The sequence below is a fragment of the Silurus aristotelis genome (genome assembly GCF_946808225.1).
Source record: "Silurus aristotelis genome assembly, chromosome: 20".
Classification (NCBI taxonomy): domain Eukaryota; kingdom Metazoa; phylum Chordata; class Actinopteri; order Siluriformes; family Siluridae; genus Silurus; species Silurus aristotelis.
The window spans coordinates 20,443,194-20,467,029 of NC_139593.1; the positions used below are offsets into that span (position 1 = coordinate 20,443,194).

Consider the following 23,836-nt stretch of genomic DNA (forward strand, 5'->3'; position numbering starts at 1 on the left):
GGTATCAAAGTTTAGAGATTTGCACTGTTTACACACTATGACCTTCAAAATAGTCCCCTTTTACAGTAATACGGCGCTCCCAGAGCGATTGCCACTGGATCTCCACAATGGTGTCAAAACGGCGAAATTGGAGCTGCATCTTCATCTTCGGGAAGACGTCGATGTCCACAGGAGCCAAAGGAGCTGAAGTGAGATCATGTGGATTGTTTTCTGGTGATCAACGTGCACAAGTTGCGAAACGATTTCAACATTTTCGGAAGTTGAGCTCGTCGAAGGTCATTTTCTTCTCATCACTGCATGTACTTGAATGATTTCTGTGCTCGGTGCCTGCACAGTAATCGCTCCGTCACCTCTCGGACGGCTTCCCAAGAACCCCAAATGAACGGACACATCAACCATGCAGACGAGCTCGTCGTCCTTCATTAGCGATCCCACGGGTTATCTATTAAGTGTTATGTGTTCTTTAGATCACGCTTTACACGCCAACACATCCTGACCTTCAGCCAGTCCTGGAGAGGAAACATGCGTACGGATAACAGAGGTTTGTGGACACCTGACCATAAGATAACATTGCTTTCCACAATGAGTTCTCATTTTCTCTTACAAGAAACTCCACTCTTCTGAGATGATGTTCCACTAGATTTGGTGGAGATATGTGCTCATTCAGAGACCAGAGTGTTAGTAATGTCAGGAACTGATGTAGGTGGGGTGCGGTCAGCGGTCACATTCATGCCTACAGGGTAGGAGCTCTATAGCAAGAGATCTTCCACCATATACAATCCATGTAAAGCAGATCTTCATAGAGCTGGCTTTGTGTCGTGCTGGAACAGGTTTGGTTCTCCTGGTTCACGTGGTGGGAAAATTTCATTCTACTTCACCCAAAGACTTATATACAATTGTGTGCCTTTAACTTTGAGGTAGAAGCTTGGTGAAGAACCACATACGGCTGGGAAAGTCAGGTGGCTGCATAGTGGATTACAGAGGTCTGTTTAAAGATCGTGATCATTTTGAGTCACGTTCGAGTCTAAAAATGTAGTTCATAAGTTTTAATTACAACATTCGTCTGTTTTTTTGTTTCTCTTGTAATTCCACCAAACTGACGGGAAAAAAACGAATTCCTGTTCAGCACATTTAGAACATTATCGCTTTGGCGTGAGTGAAAAGGAAGTGCGGGTATTCGTATACGTGTGTGTGAAAGGGGGCGGAGCTTCAAGTAAAATCGACTATCAGATCAGCTGAATTGTTAATATTCAACGGTGCAACGACGTGCAGAAGTGTACCACTGTTTTACAATGAGCATTCATGTCTTACAGCGGGGTGTGTGTGTGTGTGTGTGTGTGTGTGTGGTGAATATGAACTGCTAGTGTAGTTGGCTTTCAATAGAAGCAACATCACCAGCAAACTAATGGTGTGTGTGTCGTGTCTGTGGGTGTGTGTCTGTGCCTGGAAGTAGTGTGTGTAGGTTCATTGGAGTCAAGAGCTGGACCAGACCTAAGCCTTAGGCTTATGTAGCCACACACACACACACACACACACACACACACACACACAGAGCCAAAGAGTAACTAAGCAACACAGGCAGAAATATCTAAAAATATGTAAGGTGTGTTTAATGCTGCTGCTGCTGGAACGTCCCGGCACTAAAACTCAGCAGTGTTTGCTGCGGTAACGGAATGATGGATGTGTGTATGACCTGGGAGAGGTAACTAAAAATGGATAAAAATTACTTTTAATTACTTTAGTGGATAATGTGCAATTGCGTGTTTTATTTAATACCATGTGCAACCACCTCGCTGATTATACCAGCAGGTACAGACACAAAAGAGGATGCATTATGATTGTGTGTGTGTGTGTGTGTGTGTGTGTGTGTGTGTGTGTGTGTGTGTGTGTGTGTGTGTGTGTGTAACAGGAGAGAGTTAAGTGTATTAAGCAGAAGTAGATAAGAGTGAACAGATGAGCAGCAGAGCTTCAGATTTGGCCCGAAGCGCACGTCTAGATGAAGCGTGATAATCTGTGTTTAGAATTGACAGCCTATGATATCTCACACACACACACGCACACGCACACGCGAGCGCGTGTCTAGGGCATTTAATGAATGAAGGAAGGAAGAAAGGAAAATGGATAGAAATGCAGCGTAAAAAAAATTATTTCGAAACGAAGGATGACCAAAAAGAAGATAGATGGATGGATGGATGGAATGAAGGTTGAAGGTGTGTTATGAAGGGAGAGTGAAGAAAGGGAAGGAGAGAAGTCAGGGAAAATGGTAGAAATACCTGTAGGTTATAGGGAAAGAAGGAAGGAAATGTTTAGGGGGAGGCGTAAAATCCTTCTGAAAGAAAAACATTAGGAATGAGGAAAGAAGGAAATATTGTTAGGGAGGTGAAGGGAAAGAGGAAAAGTAATGCAAATAAGAAAAGAAAGAGGAACGAAAACTGTTTAAGGAGTAGAAAGGAAGAAGATTGTTAGGAAAACGGAAGAAGAGAAGGGAGTGGGGGTGAGAATGGGGGGTGAGGGAGGAAGTGAGTGTAATGATCACACACCTGTATGTGATTTAACTAATGAACTCTGTGTGATATGAGGAATTATCATTTGAGCAATGAGGTAAAGACAAAGAGAGAGAGAGAGAGAGAGAGAGAGAGAGAGATGTTTAGCTGAGTGTGTGTGTGTGTGTGTGTGTGTGTGTGTGTGTGTGTGTGTGTGTGTGTGCGCGTGTGTGTGCAGTTTAAACACTGAAAAGTGAAAGCAAATGCTAAAACGTGAATAAAGGCGTTTATTTTTTTGCGAACCCGTCACCTGTCTGTTCTTTCTTTAGAAGACGGTAAAAAAAAGGAGGACAAATGGAAGGAAGGAGAAGAAAACAGGATTGTAGAAATAAACATTGAAAGGAAGAAGAACAGAGAAATGTAGGAGAAAGAAAGCATTAAATATGGGACTTTGGAAGGAGCAGGAAAGAGTAGAAGGAGGTAAATAGTTTGGGGGGAAATAGAGAAAGAGAAGAGGTAGAAGAGAAGAGAGTGATGGAGAGATAGAGAGAGGGAGGGGTGGTTGTGACTCACCCGTGATGGATCGTACTCCTGCAGTCGGTGTCCTGCTCCTGACTCGCCGTACGCTGGAGAAGGTTTCAGGTTCTGGAGCTGACTCCGGATCTGCTGCAGTCGAACCTCTTTACTGCTGCAAACAACCACAGAACCACAGCAGGTAAGAGAGTGTGTGTGTGTGTGTGTGTGTGTGTGTGTGTGTGTGTGTGTGTGTGTGTGTGTGTACCAAACACATACTAATTCAATATAACATTTTACACAGAACATATTACAGGGTTTCTGCAGATTTTCACTGTCATATTTAAGACTTTTTAAGACCATAAAGAATGAAATTTAAAATCACCACAACAAAAACAAAACACACAAATTCCCCGAAAAGCTGAAAAGTAAAATCTGTTTTCTGCCTGTGGTACGATCCAGGAGAGATTCTTGGGTCTCATGTGTAGTCGTCAGACAGCGAATTCTATTTGGACCAGAGAAATAAAGAACTACGACACCACGGAAACTAACAAACAAACAAAAACTTTCTTATGTGCTGCGGGAGCATTTGACTGCGCTCTAGACCCCGTGAAAACCCTGTGCTATATTATACTACACAAACTTAAGGCTAAGATCTCGGCCGTGTGTCAAAACTGTCCACTGGGATTCTTCTTCACATACTCTGAAGCTGTGTCCAATCTTAGAAGTATTTTTGAAACTACAATAATCTCTGAAATATCAAAGAATCATATTGACATTTCATTCTGCTCGCACGCACAGCAGCAAAAAAACACCCAGAAAGAAAACGCTGGATTGATGAGCTGGTGTCCTGAAGTACTCCTGAATAAATATCGTATTCTGTTCGACAAAAAAACACAAACTTTGTGATTGGACCTCATTTCATGACGTCCTGACAATTTTATTGTTTCTCTTTTTTTCCCGTTTTTACTTCTGAACTCAGTTACATTTACTTACGTTTATCATTGATATTTAAAATATCATTTAAAATGGGTAAACTGTGAGAAACATTTCTTTGTTTGTTTTATAATAGAAATTAATGTCTTGATATATTTAATGCATTTGTATATTTCATACCCGTACATTAAAAAAACAAACAAACAAAAAAGAGCTCTGCTTGTTCTGAAGGTGTTCATGAACTTCCTGTACCAGTGGTTGTGTGTGTCATGTTCAGAAGGAGTCTCCAGTGTTCACTGTAACACTTGGATGAAACCCTCAGTTAATAAAAATTGACAGGAAAAGGTTTAAAGCTGCTATAACACAAGTGTTAACAGGAAATTGTTTCCCAACAGGAAAAGTGTTGAAATGGGAAAAAAAATCATTTTATCATGTAACTGGAGCAGAACCCGGGCGTGGGTGTGTCCATTAGCTTCACACACACACACACACACACACACACACACACACACACACACACACACACACACACACCACAATTACAGCTGCCATTAAGATGGAGAGAGCAAAAGAGAAACACTATCAATGTTTAATTAGCTTCCCGCCGAGCTCACGGCCTCCGTATATGAATCACACACTTATCAGCCTCATACGCACTTCACACTGTTTACTCCTGCTCTCCTGTGTGTGTGTGTGTGTGTGTGTGTGTGTGTGTGTGTGTGTGTGTGTGTGTTAACTTAGTGATTTCTTACTATATTTTTACACATTCCACAATGTTTCCTAAGTTCTCAACGGTTTAATGTTCACAGTCTGAGTTACAATAAAAATTTATTTACCATTTTTTTTTATAGACTAAAGAGCAAAAACATTCAGGAAATAAAAGAGCCGGAGATCAACGGCCCGTAAGTGAGAACACTGTACACGATGGGGTTGAATTGGATCATCTCAGTACTGGAATCCAGAAGGAGATCAGATGAGACACACACACACACACACACACACACACAGGTAAGATGTCACCGATCTGTCATCGCTCATTAATACAGTAAGGCTTTTTTCTCTTTTTTTGGGAGAATGTGAGTAAATGTCAGACAGATCATCTTTCCGTCATCCACCCACAAAAAGCACGAAAAGGAAATCTGGTTTCTTCTTCGCCTCCTAAATCTGCGTCCAGCGTATACAGACACACAGATTTTATCCTGTGTACAGGTAAGTAGGTCTTTTGTCAGCGAGCACTTCTTTCCCCACCGTCCCTCCCTCCGGCATGCAGTCAGACAAACAGTCGGAAGTCTTTTTCCCCCCCCGACACGTCCATAATGTACAGTGACGGGTGTCTCGGAGTCTACCTGTCAGCCCAGAGTTATTAAACACGTCTGCCGTTTAATTATGTGGTCTGGCCGAGTCGATCACACACAGGAAACATCCCCATCTAGACCCCATCATTCGATAAAACAGCGGAGGACGAGCCGTTCCACCAGTTTATTCATATACAGGTAGCCCCTTATGCCCCCGACTTACAAAATAGATAGAACCGGAAAAGTCTCAGGATGAGGCGTTTTTGCTCGTGCGCAGTACCGGGATGCAGAGCGTGTTGTTTTTTCTACACTAATCCAGACCTGGAAATCACTCAAATTAAATTCCATACTTTTCCAAAATGTGTAGGAACCCTGGACAATCTACATCGAGATCTTTTTTAACCTCAAGGACCTAAAATGGAACATTCCACACCACATGTCTGGTAGCTTTAAATCAAAAGGTTGGAAGTTCAAATCCCAGCCACAGCAAGCTGCCAGTCCTGGGCTCCTGCGCAGGGCCCTTAACCCCAAATCTGCTCAGGTGCATCAATGAGATAACTGTACATCACCTGAATAAAGCCATAAGAAGATGGAACCGAATGAAAAAGAGGAAACGCCAAGTGGAGCTGCGGCAAAGAATCCATCAAACTGATTCAGAGAGATTTGAGGGAACCTGAAGAACTTATCTGCTCGTTCCTAAATGAAAACCCACACCAGAGAAAGAGAAGGAAGGCACAGGTGACAGAGAGAGAGAAAGAGAGAGAGAGAGACTAAGACAGAAGGAGGACAAGAGAGTAAAGAAAAAAAAAAATCTCATCTACACTACAAAGAAAGATGAACAGATAGACAGATGCACACAAGCTATAGAGACCGAGAGCCAGAGAAAGAGGAAAGAGAAAGACGGTGAGAGAAACAGAAAGAAAGAGAGAGGGAGAGAGGGATGGGGGAGGTTAAGGAAGGAGGCACAGTAATTAAGCTTGATTCTAATGTAGATGGGACAACAACAGTGGGAGAGAGAGAGAGAGAGAGAGAGAGAGAGAGAGAGAGAGAGAGAGAGATACTGTTACTTTGTGGTTAATTGACCATATCCTACTATCTTTCTCTCTCTTTTACACACACACACACACACACACACACACACACACACACCGTCATTGGCGCTTGTAGTTCAGGGAAACCATTTCCCCAATGTGTTGATTTACAGAAAGTGATGGTTAAACTCTAATGGCGTGTTTATGGCCAATTGGGAGTTTAGTGTGTGTGTGTGTGTGTGTGTGTGTGTGTGTTTGTGTGTGGAGAACGTTGGCGTAATGATAAAGACAAACTCAATAACTGCATCCACGCGAGGAACGAGAAGACCAACTCCTTTTCATCCATTTCTATCCCTTCTTCTTTCCAGACCTGTGAGACCCTGAAGCTCTACCTCTGGGTGAAGTTCCTGTTCACTTGAAGAGCACACGGTGGTGCTGAGGATGGTTTTAAATGAATGAACAGCCTGAAGATCCATGAGGTTGCTGTGGAGGCTTCGAGTCAAGACCCATGAAGATGGATTTGGATCGTGATTAATATGAACAGCTTTACACTCAAGTGTCCAACAATGAACGGACATTCGTTGTTAAGGATGGGTTTTTTTTGGAGTATGGTTCCTCTTAAAGTTTCTTCCTCACAAGGTTTTTTTTTTGTGGCTCCTGATTTGCTCATTATGGATAAAGAAACAGGGACCTATTTATTCAATTTCTTTCTGTACAGTTGTTTTTTTAATTGTAAAAACTGCTGTCCAAATAACAGTGAACTTTTTCATACTCGGATCATAGCAGCTGTGGGAGAACTTGAGCCGAGAACTTGAGATAAAAATAAATGAGCTTCTGTCATATTACTCTGATTTGAACCAATTTATGTTGCAAAGGGGGCGGAAAATGTCCGCGATATTCCGGAAACTTTTCATGGAAACTTCATTTGGGGAATTTTGAAAATAATCCAAGTTGGAAACTTACCAGGAATTTATAAAGGAGTGGAGACTCGCTCTGTTTACAAGAAAGTACTTTATTTATCTACGTTTATACACTATCAGAGTTCCTCACACTTCTGGAATGTGTCCTGGAAGACTTCATTTCTAAGCGTGTCAAGCTCCTTCTGCGAATGGTGTCAAAACAGCGACCTTTGAGATGCATCTTTATCTTCAGAAAAAGGAGTCTGCAGGAGCCAAATCTGGTGAGTAGGGTGGGTGTGGATGTGAGATCTTTTTGTTTCTGGTGAGAAACTCACATAGCTCGAATAGCAGACGTGGTATTACACGTGGTGAGAACAGCACCAGCTGCACGGCTCCTAATGTACACAAAACGATGTCTTTTCGCACACGACATATGAACTTTGGTGCTCCCTGTGACTGTGCGTGTAGCCGTCTTGTAGGCATGTTACAGAACCTTTTTGATACCACCTCTTATACAAACTCAAATATATACATTTTTCCATCTTGCTGAAAAACTCGGCAGGATGGACATTTTTTGACATTATTTTCCGTGCATGTTATGGAGGAATGCACTGTGCATGTAGGGGGCGTGGCGTCAGTAGCCCTGCAGTACGTGTGCTGTGTGCATGTAGGGGGCGTGGCCTCAGTAACCCTGCAGTACGTGTGCTGTGTGCATGTGAGTGATGAAAGTGCAGGTAGAAATTCAGCTGAAATTGGAGTAAATTATGGTTGTTTTAAACAAGATTATATTGCAAGATTTTTTTTTTAACTACATTTAAGTGTTCTGTTATTGGCTAACCAGTTTATTTCCATGAAATGTTTTAAGTCTTGCAACCCAACAACTGATTAAAAAAAATCTTAACTTATTTGTCCAAGCAACCTGACACTGTTGATGCATACTGTAGGTAAATTCTTCCTATTCAAACGCATCACAATATCAACCCTCTAAACAGAAACGGATCGAAACGATCCTACAGTCAGTCAGATTTTAGAATTCTTATATAAATTAATTAGATAACACAAAAGAGTATAAGATTTTTTATTAGTAACCGTAGCCTGGCGTGTTATGTTAGCCGTAGAGTGAGCGTGATCGGATCGATATCGGATTAACGGCGGAACGAAAGCAGCTACGCTCCCGAGGTAATTAAGACCAGACGACAAATCAATGGGTGCGTCTGGCACGAGCACTCGCCCCTAAACTCCCCTCTCAACATCACACACGCTGCTGGACTGCAAAAATAAAACACACTCTCACACTCGCAGCTGCCTGAGTGCACTTACAGGAAGCAACGACTAACACACACACACACACACACACAGTATACAACACTGTATTATCAATTTCAATCTTAATGCTATACACAGATGTGTGGAATGGATGATCAGATTTATACGAGGTCTAGATCGGTTTTAACCTGGAGAACAGAAATAGAACAGTCCACTTCTAAACCGGTTTAATCCCCCAACCCACTTCACCCCAGAAATGGAACAGTCCACACCTTGATCGATTTCAACCTGGAGAACAGAAATGGAACAGTCCACATCTAGATCGGTTCCACCTAGAGAACCAGAAATAGAACAGTCCACATCTTCAACCAGGAGAACCAAAAATGGATCACTACACATGTGGATGTGATCAATTTCCAGCTGAAAAACCAAAAATTGTGTAGTTCCCATATAAGAGGAGTTTACACTTCTGTGTGTAGATTGTGAGTGAGAACAGGAACTAGCTTGCTTCTGTAATGTAGCTATAAATGGACAAAACGTACACCGATGGTTTGCTAAATAAAGCCGTTAGTGCTGTTAGTATAAGATGACCTGGTGTTTATGGCGTTACCTCTCAGCAGCTGGTTGTGTTGGAGTTTTGATCTTGTTCACTTTGGCGTACAGTCCCTCCCGGGGGTCCTCTTTATTCGGAGAGATGTTGTAGGCGTGGCCTGCGGGTCTGACAGCGTTTGGGGACACCATGTGGCTTGGGTAGGTGCCGTGGTTAGAAGGGGGCGGATCCCTGAAGTTACTGATGCGGGCGTAGTTAGGGTCGAAATCGTCGTCTTCGACATCGGGCAGATTGCTTTGGGGCGGAGCATACACGGACACGCCCCCCTCACTCCTGCAAAAACAACCATTATTCAACTGGAAAATAAGATGGGAATTTCCAGACAATTTCCCAGTTAAAACTTACATTTCTGGCTCACTCTTATTGAGCTCCTCTTCGCTCAGAGACCCCAGCTTCAGTTTGGATTTCCTTTTGCCAAATCTAGAAGAAGAAAAAGAGAGAGTCATGAGAAGAACCGAACAACACACTGGAACATTCATCAACCTCGAATAAAACGACCCTTAACAATTTAATCCAAAATTTGTTTCCTGAACAATGTGTGTAATAAAGTCCAGCCTGGACTCCCAGTTTTAGTTTTTTCAGCCAGGAGAAATAGAACCAGAAATTGTACAGTCCACATCAAAACTGACTAGCATGCTAGCTCTAAGTGACGATGCACTTCGTTTCAGCGTTGCTTTAACACAAACTTAAACTCGCATTAATGAAACACGTATGATGAGGTGTTCGACACCCGGACCCTCCTACAGACGCATGCAGAGAAAGCAGTGAAGCTTATAATGTGTGCATGTATTCACAGTGTTGCTAGAAGTGTTTAATTAAGTCACGCCCACTGCCATAAAACACACTACCACAACCACTACATTATACACACTACCATGCCCACAAACAACATTACACACACTACCACGCTCACAACCACCACCACCACCATTACACACACTACCACGCTTACAACCACCACCACCATTACACACACTACCACGCTTACAACCACCACCACCATTACACACACTACCACGCCCACAACTACCACCACATTACACACACTACCACGCTCACAACCACCACCATTACACACACTACCACGCTTACAACCACCACCACCATTACACACACTACCACGCCCACAACTACCACCACATTACACACACTACCACGCTCACAACCACCACCATTACACACACTACCATGCTCACAACCACCATTACACACACTACCACGCTCACAACCACCACCACCATTACACACACTACCACGCCCACAACTACCACCACATTACACACACTACCATGCTCACAATCACCACCACCATTACACACACTACCACGCTCACAACCACCACCACCACCATTACACACACTACCACGCTCACAACCACCACCACCCATACTACCATGCTCACAACCACCACCACCATTACACACACTACCATGCTCACAACCACCACCACCATTACACATGCTGCCAAACCCACAACCACTACAATATCAAATGACCCCTAATATGTGCTGAGAAATGTAGACATTGCCCATGCACTCAACTGCAAATGAATAAATATGATACATTATCTATATAAACGTATCACTGTATAACTGGAAGAAGCTTAAGAAGGAATCCGAAGGCCACCACAGAGAGTTCACTAATCTCACTGCACAAACCTCATCTCTCTTATTTATATATTTATTTGTATTAAGATGGCGGCGTCTTTTCCAGCCTCAGACCTCCGAGGATTTACCGGCGTCTGAGAGCCTTAGAGAAGAAAGACGAGGAGCGCGGGGCCGGGGGGGAGATACTTAGCGGACACAATGAAGAGCGTGGATCGCAGCGAGCGAGCAAAGGGCTGTGGATTAAATGCGAAAACACTAATTAGGCTTGAAAGTGCAGCGTGGAGGATAATCCCACCAAATCCAGGCCTTTAGAGACAGGTGAAGAAATGGGATAGGGATTTTTTTTTTTTCTATCTCGAGCTGAAATTCCATTAAATAAATAAATAAATAAATGCACGCCTCAGGGTTTATCTTCTGCTAACGACAAGCTAGTCATTAGTGATGTATACTACTTGAACAAACGTTTGTGGACACCTGAGCGTAAGATTCGGATGAGCTTTGTTAACATTCTAGTCCCGGCCAATACACTCTGTGCCAAAAATATTTGGACACCCGACTTGTCCAGCCTTTTGTGTTTTTCAGCACACAATTGTATAGGACGTCTTTGGGTGCCTTGGGGTTGGAGACACAACAATGGGCGTCCCAATACTTTTCCATTTATTTATTTTTTTTTTTTTTTACAGCGATCAGCATTCTTAAAACTCCAAGTTGAGGCCCAAAGCAGAAAAGACTGAGATTTCCTGTAAAAGATTAACATTAGCCGTATGACACGAGTTTGAAAAAAAAAAATGGTTTTCATTATCCAAATGGTGCTGGGATTACAGCCAAGTCCTGAACCATTTACAAATTAATATTAATAATGTACCACACACACACACTTTCTAGCAGAGTCGCGCTCTATCCAAGAGAACTGAGGTAAGACAATAAAAAATAAAAAAAATCCATCTATGTGTGTGTATATTTATATATATATATATATATATATATATTTATATATTATACACACACACACACACACACACACACACCACTATAATACAATAATCATTATTTGTGTTTGTATTTTTAAGGTAATGTATAATTTTGTTAATTGTTGTATTATATATTGAATATAAAATCAAAGGATCATGTGATTTTTGGGGTTGAAACTTTTCAGTTATTTAACGTCTATTTTTTGCCTGGCAAATATGATTTATATTCATTCCCCCCCCCCCCCGATTTTTGTCATTCACTTGATGCACTTCATGCATAATTTATCTTCACATTTTTTTTTTTTATTTATCAATATTTACAGTTTTATTCACGTATTTTATAAATTCACGTGACGTTTTTCACCCTGGATAAGACAATTTTTTTATTTTTTATTTTATTTGATTGTATCAGATTTATTTGTTTCCAATGGAAACATTTTTGGTTTTCATGATTTATTAATGCTTTTTATTGATTTATTAATTATTTTTTATTTTAATTTTTTTTTACAGACTTCTATATTCCATGTGTTTCACATAAAATAGAGTAGAAATTTTTTTTGTAATATACATAATATAATTATTATACATGCACGTAAATCATAATATAGGTGGGATATAGTTTGGAATAGGCAACAAATCTATTTTTCGATCATATTTTCGTATATGAGACTGCACCGTTCCCCCAGTGGTCATTTCCACTGGTTTCTTCACAATGTTCACTGAGCGTTTAAAGGGCAATCGCTTTTACTCCACTTCCTGCTTCAGCTGCTTCGTGAACGCATGAATGGACTCGTAGCTTCCCTGTAGTAAAGGTTAACTTCTGTACATCTTCTCACACACACACACACACACACACACACACACACACACACAGAGCAATGCCTTCATCACACGCTGTTTTGTGCCCTGAACCCATGTGGAATCACGTCGACTGGGGAAAAATGTATTAATAGTCTTAATAATAGACTTCAAACAAAACAATTTTTGCATGAACACGAAAGGAAGTGTGAACGAATTAACAAAGAAGGTGAATGTACTGGAAGTGACCCACATGTTCGTAGGAAATTACTGGAGGAGGCTCAAATGAAGAGCAGTGGAAGCTGAAGAACGTGATTAGGGTTAAATCTGAGTTAAAGACGTCATGCGTCTGAGTCTAAAAGGGGGTGTGAGAATGTGAATGTCTGTGTAACTGTGTGGAGAAGAACCCATAGGTGATCTGAAAAATATCTTTTCTATCTTTGAGAGTCAGAAGTGAAGCCCTGGATCATGATCCTACCACCACCATGCTTCACAGGATTAGAGCTTGGGTGGTGATGTGAAAAACCTGTGGCATTTTTCTTTTTTCCTTAAAAAATAAACAGTGTTAATGCACAACGCTTTTTTCTGTTATAAAATGTGTGTATGTATACATATACACACCCACATGCACACTACAGTAAATCAATATTCTTCTTATTATTAAATCTTTTATTTCAAATTTATTTGATCTCATTTTAACTACGAAACAGTAGTATAATGAAGAATGACTATATTACTGGCGCTGCTTTAAAGTTTCCTCTCTGGCAGCATTTAAACAGAGAACATGAGGAATCCTAGACAATTTAGTGTACATATGAAGTAAAATGAGGACCAGAATAAACCTGAGAAAAGCAGAATGTGGACAAGAATGAGTTTGTCTTAAATAAAAAAAACAAAAAAAAAAATAAACATTCCGAGTCCACTTCCTCGTTCCTCTGATGCAATAACACAGAGACACGGTGCAACTCTAGGAAGCTCATTAAATCCTCCGAAAGTTGGTTGCAACTGTTTGTCTAATTTGTATTTATTTTTGTTTATTTATTTTTATAAAGTAAAAAGATTGGCATAAGAATATGTATTGTGTGAACGCAAATGAATCGCAGGGAGAAAGTGTGTACATTTAGCACAAGAACACACACAATCATGACTACCTGCATGATGACTTCACTGTGACTGCAGGAAACACTGTCTCTCACACACACACACTCACACACACACACACACACACACACCGCTGCTAATCCGCCTTTTATTAGTGTTTTTATGAGCTGAGTAGCACCAAATTACTGACAAGACCCGCTGTTCATGTCTCTCTGTGGAGAGGAAACACTGCTAACAGGCGGCGAGAAAAACTGTCATTACACCAGAAAACCTTCTGCATACCTGCAGACTGACAACCCTAAATAACACACACCTGCTGTAAACTTACACAACATGCACCTGCTGTAAAGTTACACAACACACACCTGCTGTAAAGTTACACACACCTATTGTAAAGTTACACAACACGCACCTGCTGTAAAGTTACACAACACGCACCTGCTGTAAAGTTACACAACACGCACCTGCTGTAAAGTTACACACACCTATTGTAAACTTACACAACACACACCTGCTGTAAAGTTACACACACCTATTGTAAACTTACACAACACGCACCTGCTGTTAAGTTAAACAACGCACCTGCTGTTAAGTTAAACAACGCACCCCTGCTGTTAAGTCACACAACACGCACCTGCTGTTAAGTCACACAACACGCACCTGCTGTTAAGTCACACAACACGCACCTGCTGTTAAGTCACACAACACGCACCTGCTGTTAAGTCACACAACACGCACCTGCTGTTAAGTCACACAACACACACCTGCTGTTAAGTCACACAACACACACCTGCTGTAAAGTCACACAACACGCACCTGCTGTAAAGTACACAACACGCACCTGCTGTTAAGTCACACAACACGCACCTGCTGTTAAGTCACACAACACGCACCTGCTGTTAAGTCACACAACACGCACCTGCTGTAAAGTCACACAACACGCACCTGCTGTTAAGTCACACAACACGCACCTGCTGTTAAGTCACACAACACGCACCTGCTGTTAAGTCACACAACACGCACCTGCTGTTAAGTCACACAACACGCACCTGCTGTTAAGTCACACAACACGCACCTGCTGTTAAGTTACAGTGCAGTAAGTCAGAAAGTTCACAGAAATAAGAAACTAATGCGAACTCCCAGGAAAATGCTAATCTGAGAGATTACCGTCAGCGTCTGCATCCTGCTTATAAACAACTTTCCCATCTGAGCCACGACAGCGAGTGGAAGCGGAACGGCTACGCTAACAGGCTTTGGGTCAAGTGGGAACTGTGATGCTGAGAGCAGTTTCGGGATGGAGGGATTTGTCGAGAGGTGTTCGGCATGAAATCTGATGAGATCCGTTTCACCTTATCTTCTTGGATAAGATCTTCAGATTTAGGCCAGTGTGGTTGTTGCTGCTTAAGTAAAGATGGACGTAAAGCTCCAGATTCGGTCCATTTAGCCTCGCATGACTGAACCATCATATCTATGAAACAAGAGCAGCTTGTACACCATGCTATTTATATCACTTTATCTTCTCTTAAGAACTTCTTTCTGAACATTTCATTCCATATTGCTATTAATCTCCATGTGCTCTTATGGGAACCTCCACCTCATTCAGGAACAAGGGTGTAGGTAAAGTAAGGAACTGATGTAGGTGAGGTGAGGAGGACTGGGGGTGTTCACATTCATCATAAAGGTGTTCAATAGGGTTTGAGATCTATAGCAGATCATCTTCCATACACTTCCAACCCATGGAAAGGAAATCCTCATGGGGGTGGCTTTGTGCACAGACATGCTGGAACACCTTCGGGTCTCCTAGTTCAAGTGAAGGAACAATTCCATTATCCTGCATCCGACTCCAAAGACGTTCTATACAACTTTGTGGTAGAAGTTTGGAGAAGAACCACATATGGCCAGAACAGTCCCTTTAGTTTCGGTAGATTTGAGTAAACGATCACACGTTTGGAGTTTGTATTTTATTTTTCAAACGCTGCCTGTAATTTTCCCCAACCGAACAAACTGCACATTTTCTTCAAAGTTCTTCTCCAGTGGCCCGTAAATAAATCCTCTAAAGAGAAAGAGGCTAAATGATCGTTTCCAGTTTGTTGTGCTACATCATTACCCGGCGTCTCTCGCAGGGCCATGAGTTCATATGGTTTCCATTTGTCTTTTACTTTTCTCTCCTCGAAAAACAAAACAAAAACACAACATTGCAGCGCTGTGATTATGATTTTGATTACGGCGTAGCATTACGGTTAATTATGTTCTATTTTACGTCTGATAGCAAAACAACCCGAGTAAAAGGCGGCTTAGGAAGGAAGGAAGGAAGGAAGTGTTTGCCTTTGGAAATGAAACAATTGACTAAGCGTTCCTGGCACGTTCTCCAGAAAAGAACCGGGAACAGCAAGCGACACTCTCTGCTAAAGATATTCTCATAGTACGGATAGTAAATATGATCAAGAACAAATTCCAGGCCAGTCAGATTAACCGAGTCGATAGAAAAGAAAGCTGCGATTCGCCAATCCTGTAGATGCCACACATCACAGCATGCCTTTAATTACTGTAGTTCAGTAATTACCACTGGGCCTCAGCATGCAGCTGCGCCAAGGGGCCCTCGCTAATCTTAGTTGAGTGCTGTTCCGCATTGCTCCTGGTCTTAAAGCTGCTTCTTTGATTTCGATTTTCCCTAAAAGCACATCAGATCACTGCCTCCTGGAACTCTTTTGTAATTGATTGTTTTTTCTGTGCAGGGGAAAGGAGCCGTGGTTACACAAGCTACTGTTGACCCTCTGTGGAAGGCTTGGATCCAATCGAATGGTTGAAAGGTCATGGAGGACCAAAGTTTCTCCAAAACGTATGTGCATCTTCGCTGGAACTAAGCAGAACAAAGGCTGTTCCAGCATGACCTCCATATTGACCATGTTGGAGTGGAAAGCGCAAAGCCCCGACCTTCTCAACACCTTGTGGATGGACTGGAACACCGAGTGCAGCCCAGACTTCCTCACTGCCTGATCTCAATACAGCTCTAGTAGCCGAATAATCACAAATCGGAATAACTACGCCACAAAATCGATGATAAGATGTTCGACGAAACATAAGATCTTAAGGGTCGGGGTGCACAAATCTTTAGTGTTTCATCTGGAAAGTTCTCCCAATCCACCAGACATGCATGGATAATATGAGGCATCTAAAGTATGGAATCTCCATTTGAAGGTTCTGAATTTCTGTTCGAGTAGCAGATTCCATTCTATTCAGTTGAAAACTAAAGTTTCTGGAGCTCCAGAAGCTTCAGGATCAGGTTCTGAGTGATCTGGACTTCTATATTTAAAGCATAGGCATGAGACATCCTGGCCTCCGTGTCAATTCTTCTCAAGAATCCACTGAAGGGTTAAGAATTCTTCTAAAAACTGAATAGTGGTTCGGAAGCTTTGGGGGTTTCCACTACTTATGATCAGATTTGAAAATTCCACGATGCTCCATGAATTTAATTCCGTGGTGCATTGTGGTTCTCGGAAATGTTCTGCAGCCAGAATCTGTTTATTTAAACCGTGTTTCCTTCAGCCCTATGAAACTTCACTCACCCTGCTAAATTCCTCTCCACTGCTTCTCTTTCTCTCCCCATCCCGAGGCATCCTGAGGTTTGGCCAGCTACAGTCACGTCCCACCTCGTGAAGATTATGGACCTATGGATGATCATGGAGAAGTAGATGCCGAGTGTTTAAAGGCCCTGGCATGGAGAAGCTGATGCTGGATCTATGATGATCACAAATTGTTCTGTATTGTTGAAAGATTTATGACCAAACTCTTGATGTCACCCATATGAGGATGGGTTCCCCTTTGAGTCTGGTTCCTCTCAAGGTTTCTTCCTCATATCATCTAAGGGAGTTTTTCCTTGCCACTGTCGCCACGGCTGCTCATCAGGGATAAACACACACCATTCACCTTCACTGTTGTTTTCTGTAAAGCTGCTTTGAGACAATGTCTGTTGTGAAAAGCGCTATACAAATAAACTTGACTTGAAACTTGACTTACGCTGCCAAGAACAAAAGCATTCCTTCCCAATCTCGACGTTTAGATACATTACGTACCAAATGTTGAACCAAAGGCTCAAAAACCCAGGAACAATATCACAAACATCTTGATGAACGCTCCACACACACACACACACACACACACACACACACACAGCCATCTCCAGATGTTGCTTTAATTATCTCAGAGATATGTTGAAATATGGAGAATTGAACCCTAACAGATTGTTATCCACAGGAAGAATATACGAGCCTGGCGAAACGCTTTCTCCAAACAAATCTGCACGTGATGGGCTCGTTAAAGATTTATGACGTATGACGCGTGAAGAGAAACCCGAGGTTTTCCTACCTCAAGAGTCCGAAGCCCTTCTTCTTCGTCTTCTTGTCCGGGTCGTCGGCGTCGTCTTTCTTCTTGGCCTTGGTCTTTTTCTCCTTCTTCCTTTTGGTTTTCTTCTTTTTCTCTTTGCCTCCGTCCTCTAGTCCTTGGCGTGAGGAACCGCTGGCTGGCGTCTCCCTGCCCGAGCTGTCCTCGGAGAAATCTAAACATGCAAAAATACTTATTAAAGGAGACGAAATTGCGAGACGTTGTGAGAATTCTTTAGTCATGATGCGAAACACAGTCGATTCAACGCCACTGCATAAACATGATAAAGACAAACTCATGGTACAGCCACAAATACGGTAGTGGTGAATTCAAACCCTGCTAATAAATTCAAGTTTGACGAATATTATTTACATTTACGACATTTAGGGGTCTTATACAGAGCGTGGAGAGTTAAGGGCCATGCTCAGAGGAGCTTTGCAGGTGCTGAGGTTTGAACTTTAGATCCAGAGACCACCTCAAACGTTCAAAATAAAACTTGCTTTCCAAAAATTTTCCTTATTGCCAAGGTTCCTACACATTTATTTATTTACAAATTCCATACTTTTCCAGACATATTGAGACATATAAGAGCATATTGAATGATTTTCAATTCCAAGTATAGCATTCGTTACAATCTCTGATTGATGCTTTTGTGTTACCAAATCATTGCCGGATGCTACAGAGTTTTTATTCAAACTGCAAATCTAAACCAGCGCAATCGTAATCATTTCTACATTTAATTTTTAAACTGTAACCCTTCAATCCTACAGCAACAGAAGGTGCAATTTCCAGGCGTTTCATTGTGGATGAGCGTCTTTTGGGAAACGATTGAAAACAAAAGTGTAGAGCATTTTAGACAAAAAAACCAAAACAAAAAAAAACATGGTTTTTAAACATATTTGCCTTTGTTTTATAAAAAATAAATATTTACACAAATCCTTCTTCACCAAAAAAAGAAAAAAAAAAATGAAAAAGGCGATAACTTTTTTTTTTTCAAGCCCGTTCTAATTTGGAGCGATCCTCATTATTTCCTTAATAAGCGTCCCGTTAATGTGTCCTTTTCGCGTCGTTGCCTTTCCTCAAAAGTGTCAACGGGGTTTGCGGTCTCAAATAATGTGCAACTGAAAGGGCTGAAAGACTGCTATGCACTAATGATAACCATATGTCTGGCACGGCTTGGTACGCTCGTGGCGAAATCCGCGGCAGTTCATATTCAGCCCACAGAGACCATTCATTAATGGGTTATTACTGAAGTATGATTGAGCCCATTTAAAAATATGCCAGCGTCAACAAACGTGGCGTGAATCATTTGACAAATCGTTTGACGGCTGTTTTGTGCTGAACTGGTTCGTTAACTAATGGAGCAATACGTCTGGAAAAATAGAAAGACATTAAGTATTAGCGAACCCGAGTCGTTATATCATTCGCTTTTAACAAATAATGGTTGCCAGGTCCGGAATCAAACCATCCATTCAAGCTAGTAACAAATCTTTACATGGGGGATTTTAATAGCAGGTGGTGTCACTTGCTAGATATAATAACTAATGTTTCTTGGCAGCAAATTATGTTGGCTTACAAAAGTATTCTCCCACCCCTAAACACAGTAGATTTAAGGTTAAATAGGTGTAAATACTTATGCAAACATTTTTTTTTTTATATAATTTGCTATCTATATTGGTCCTTCCACCACCACCGTGCTTCACTCTTCATTTCACTTTGTGGCAACAACATAATTTGCAGACGTCAACGCTGTTACCGAGTTCGTCTTACCGTCCTCAGGCTCAGAGGGTCCGTCGTAGGACTTGTCGATGGCCTGCCTGAAGCTCATGTTGCAACCGCGGCCACGCACCATGGGACCAGCAGGCCGGTGGAAGGGAACGCTGCCTTTGCTGGCTTCCTCCATGGCCGACTGCAGGCTCTCCAGAGAGCTGGACTTCTGCAAACCCAGCGTAGGTCCCAGAGATGTTGCGGGTGCTGAGACGATAGGAGAAAATATTCAAAGGTTAACTAATGGAGCCATACATCAAGAAAATTGTTTCATTTTGCAAAGCAGAAAGACATTAAGTATTAATGGCAACCTATTGTCTATCTGGCAACTCATTGCAATTGTTTCTCGGCAGCTGGACAGTTCGTAAAACGTGCTCAGGCTAAACGCATTTAAACAGTAAAAAAATCTGCCTCGGATGAATAATTATTTATGTTGTTGATCATATTCAGCCGCTCTTCCTCTTTGATGTCAGTTCCAGAGACATCCATTTTTATAAACGTACATACGCACGGCTGCAGCACATATCCGGCTTTCAGGTTTTGGCTTGGGAATTTGCGTTTTGGTGCGCCGCTAAAGCGTTCAGCTCTTGTGATTTTGGATGGACCGGGTAATGTAGGAAAACTCATGACTCTGCAAAATCTCAGGTAATTACTGTACCTCAGCTGCAGTCTAATATAATCACGTAGCTTTCAGCCTCTAAAGCTTAACTGCTCGTCCGCACTGCAGAGTGGTTTTGAATGGTGCCACATCAAACCGGATGCATTCGAGTCGGTTTGTTTTGGTCAGTCAAATTATTGAACGATTATTATGACTTGGATCTTTGGTTAAACCTTTGGAGAGTCTGTGGAAACCTTATGGTTTCCGAGATGTTGCTTTTGTTACTATGTAACAAACTCGGTCATGTAATGGTATGAAGATTTCCTTTGACCAAACAAATATATAAATGTATAGAAATTATTTTCGGGTTTTTTAAAATCCTCCATTAGTAAGCAGAACCTCTTTACACACACTCGGCATCAGGACAGTTCATTTGTCCAAGCGTTCATGAGTACTTTCATGATCTTCTAAAACTTAAAGGTGTTCTTTACTAGTTGGAGACTCTTTACAATCCAGTTCATCCCAGAGCAGTTTTAGGTGCGGTGACTGGACAGGTCATTCCATGATAGATATCACGCCAGACCACTGTTTGCTCTTTAAATAACTCTTCAAAGCTTCAAGGTGTTGAAGTAGGAAAGGGTAGCCATGTTGGTTCTGGATTCCTTTCACTTTTCAAAATAAGTCTCCACAACAACCCCAAACCATTAAGCTTCCACCTCATTGTTTGACTGTGGAGGTGGGGCTATCTAAGAACATCTCATTTTTTCATCTTTGAATTCTCAAAATTGGACTCGTCTGTCCACAAAACTTCCTTCCACTTATTCACAGTCCAATGCTTGTACGTTTTGCTTCGAACAAAAGGAACAAGCATGTGTCTAAAAAACCATAAAAGCCTCAGTGTCTCTAAACCTTTGACTTTGTAAACATGTGAAAAAAACTGGAATATGGTGAGACCTAGGTCTCCGAAAGAACTGTGTAGAAGAGTGTGTATTTTTGGATAAGGAAGTTAATGAATAAGCGGTAATGTACTGTTAAACCTACAACAGCTGCTACAGTATTGTTTAAACAACAGTCAAAACAACACCGGACGCTTTTTTTTTTTTTTTAATTCAAACCACAAAACAATTCAAAATTGTGAATCTATTGTCTACAAATAGTCTCGAAACATAAACATGCAAACAAGAATTACAGACTGATTTCCGAAAACACACAAATTCCCACTGAGAAGAACTGTAGAGTTGCAGAAACAACAAGCAGATGGCACCCCAAGGCACACGCATAAGCCAATAGGAATCGATCCAACATGGAGGATTTGCACTTGAACCGACAACAAAGGAGAGCATGAATTTTGAGAGAGAGAGAGAGAGAGAGAGAGAGAGAGAGAGAGAGAGAGAGAGAGAGAGAGAGAGAGAGAGACTGGGAAAACATCACTCTGATATGATGCACACACTGTCAAACCCGTAGTCTTTTGTTAAAACAAGAGTATCTGTGTATCGTTATTATTGCTGAAGAGATAATAAAGACCAAATGAACCTGCAGCCAAACACACACACACACACACACACACACACACACACACACACACACACACAGCTTCAGGAGAAGTCTCTAAGAAGATCAACAGTGTCTGGGTACTGGCCATACCAGGTAAGCACAACGAGGAAAGAGGAATGCTGGAGGGAAAGAATGAAGAGATGACGAGGGCTAGGGAACAGAAAACACAACGAGTGAATGAGTGGAGAGCCTGAGGAACTGTGTGATCAGGCAGAGTAGAGAAAAGAATAAATGGATTTGCAGAGTGAGATTTCACAGTGCATAAGCACAGGGTGAATTAGCAAACATCGTCAATCATCAACCAACACCTTGGTCTTCCTGACATGGCTATCGGGATCTTAATAGCTATGGGATCAATCCTACCAAGAGAGTTGCAGGTCAAAAGTCAAAATTATTTTGGCTGTAGAAAAGAGTGGGGTGGTCAAGAACGACTGCAGGAAACAGTGGCATTGGTCAAGAGTGGCTGCAGGAATGAAAGGGATTGGTCAAAAGTGGCTTAGCTGCAGGAATGGTTGCGATTGGTCAAGAGTAACTGTAAGAACCAGTCAGAACTATACACCTGGTGACCATCTCAACCTCAGCACCCCCAGCATGTCCTTTTCAAGACCACAAGCTGTTAAAGCAGTGGTGATAAAGTCTGAATAGTCCCGGTCTGCATTTTGTCTGGGAAAACTATCATGACCTACTTTTTCAGACAGTATATAACACACCACATATTGCCTTGTATATGTTCTATTGTTTTTCGCTGCCTTTGCCATTTTTTTTATTGATTGCTATTAGTTTCCTGCACTCGATGGGCTCCACACTGAAATTGCCAACTAGGTCACTTCAAATCTAAAGGTTCTAGGGCTTGAATTCACTGAAAAATCAAAGTGTTTTTTTAAGAGCTGTTTGAAGGTTACTTTGGATAAAACATTTTGCCTCATGGCAAAATAATTTAAATCAATAGTTGTAGTTTCTTACTTTGTGGCATAGAGTAAAAGACAGGAAGTGGAGCTGGAGGTAGCAGAGCTGAAGATGTTGAGATGTTCGTTGGGAGTGACGACGATGGACAGGATTAGAAATGAGTTTATTAGAGGGACAGCACATGTAGACATTTTCGGAGACAAGGTGAGGGAGGTGAGATTGAGATGGTTTGGACATGTGCAGAGGAGGGACATGGGGTATATCAGTAGGAGAATGCTAAGAATGAAGCCACCAGGAAGGAGGAAAAGACAAAGACCAAGGAGGTGGTTTATGGATGTGGTGAGAAAAGACATGCAGGTAGTAGGTTTGAAAGAGGCAGATGTAGAGGACAGAGCAGTATAAAGAGGGATAATCCCCTAACAGGAGCAGCCGAAAGAAGAAGAAGAATAGTTGTAGTTTCTTAGTTTTAACAGAGCTTCAAGCCAGTTTCCTCAGGGACAACCAGCTAAACTTTGGTTTATACGTCATTTACCTTCTCCGATGCTAAGAAAGCAGTTGACAATTTTTTTTTATTTTTATGGAAATGATCTTTATCTACTGTATTTATCAGCCAAAATAGGTGGATCTTCCCCAAGTTGTACATGATGTCTTTAAATGTGCAAGTATCAAATCTTCCCTTCACTTGAACTAGAAGACCCAAACCTGTTCCAGCATAACAATGATCCTATGCATAAAGCCAGCTCCATGAAGATCTGCTCTCCATGGGTTGGAGTGGAAGATCCCCTGTTATAGATCCCCTTTGGGATGAATGTAAACACTGACTGTACCCCAGGCCTTCTCACCTCACCTGACTTTACTAACACCCTTTGGCTGAATGAAATCTAAACGAAATCGCCACAAAATCCAGTGGAACATCTTCCCAGAAGAGTGGAGCTTATTATAGCAGCAGATGTGGGGACTAAATGTTAAAAATGAAGCATTTTTGTCTATGTGGGGTGTGTGTGTGTGTGTGTGTGTGTGTGTGTGTGTGTGTGTGTGTGTGTGTGTGTGTATATAGTCATCAGTGCTTCATAGTGTGCACTTGTGGTAAACGTATACGAGTGCTTGTATAATGCAAAATC

At 41.7% G+C, this 23,836-nt stretch overlaps 1 protein-coding gene across 3 annotated transcripts in view; it reads right to left on the reverse strand.

The window, feature by feature from the left end:
- The window catches only part of pard3ba (par-3 family cell polarity regulator beta a), a 113,804-nt gene that overhangs the window by 13,754 nt on the left and 76,214 nt on the right, over positions 1-23,836 (reverse strand). For 2 of the 3 annotated variants that reach the window (XM_083522277.1, XM_083522275.1), the window contains exons 17-21: positions 19,661-19,864; positions 17,876-18,065; positions 9,379-9,453; positions 9,034-9,306; positions 3,057-3,171 (exon numbers count right to left, since the gene is read on the reverse strand). In XM_083522277.1, the coding sequence (XP_083378403.1) occupies positions 3,057-3,171; positions 9,034-9,306; positions 9,379-9,453; positions 17,876-18,065; positions 19,661-19,864 (857 nt within the window). The remainder of the gene's footprint in view (positions 1-3,056; positions 3,172-9,033; positions 9,307-9,378; positions 9,454-17,875; positions 18,066-19,660; positions 19,865-23,836) is intronic. The other variant, XM_083522276.1, reaches the window with a different exon arrangement.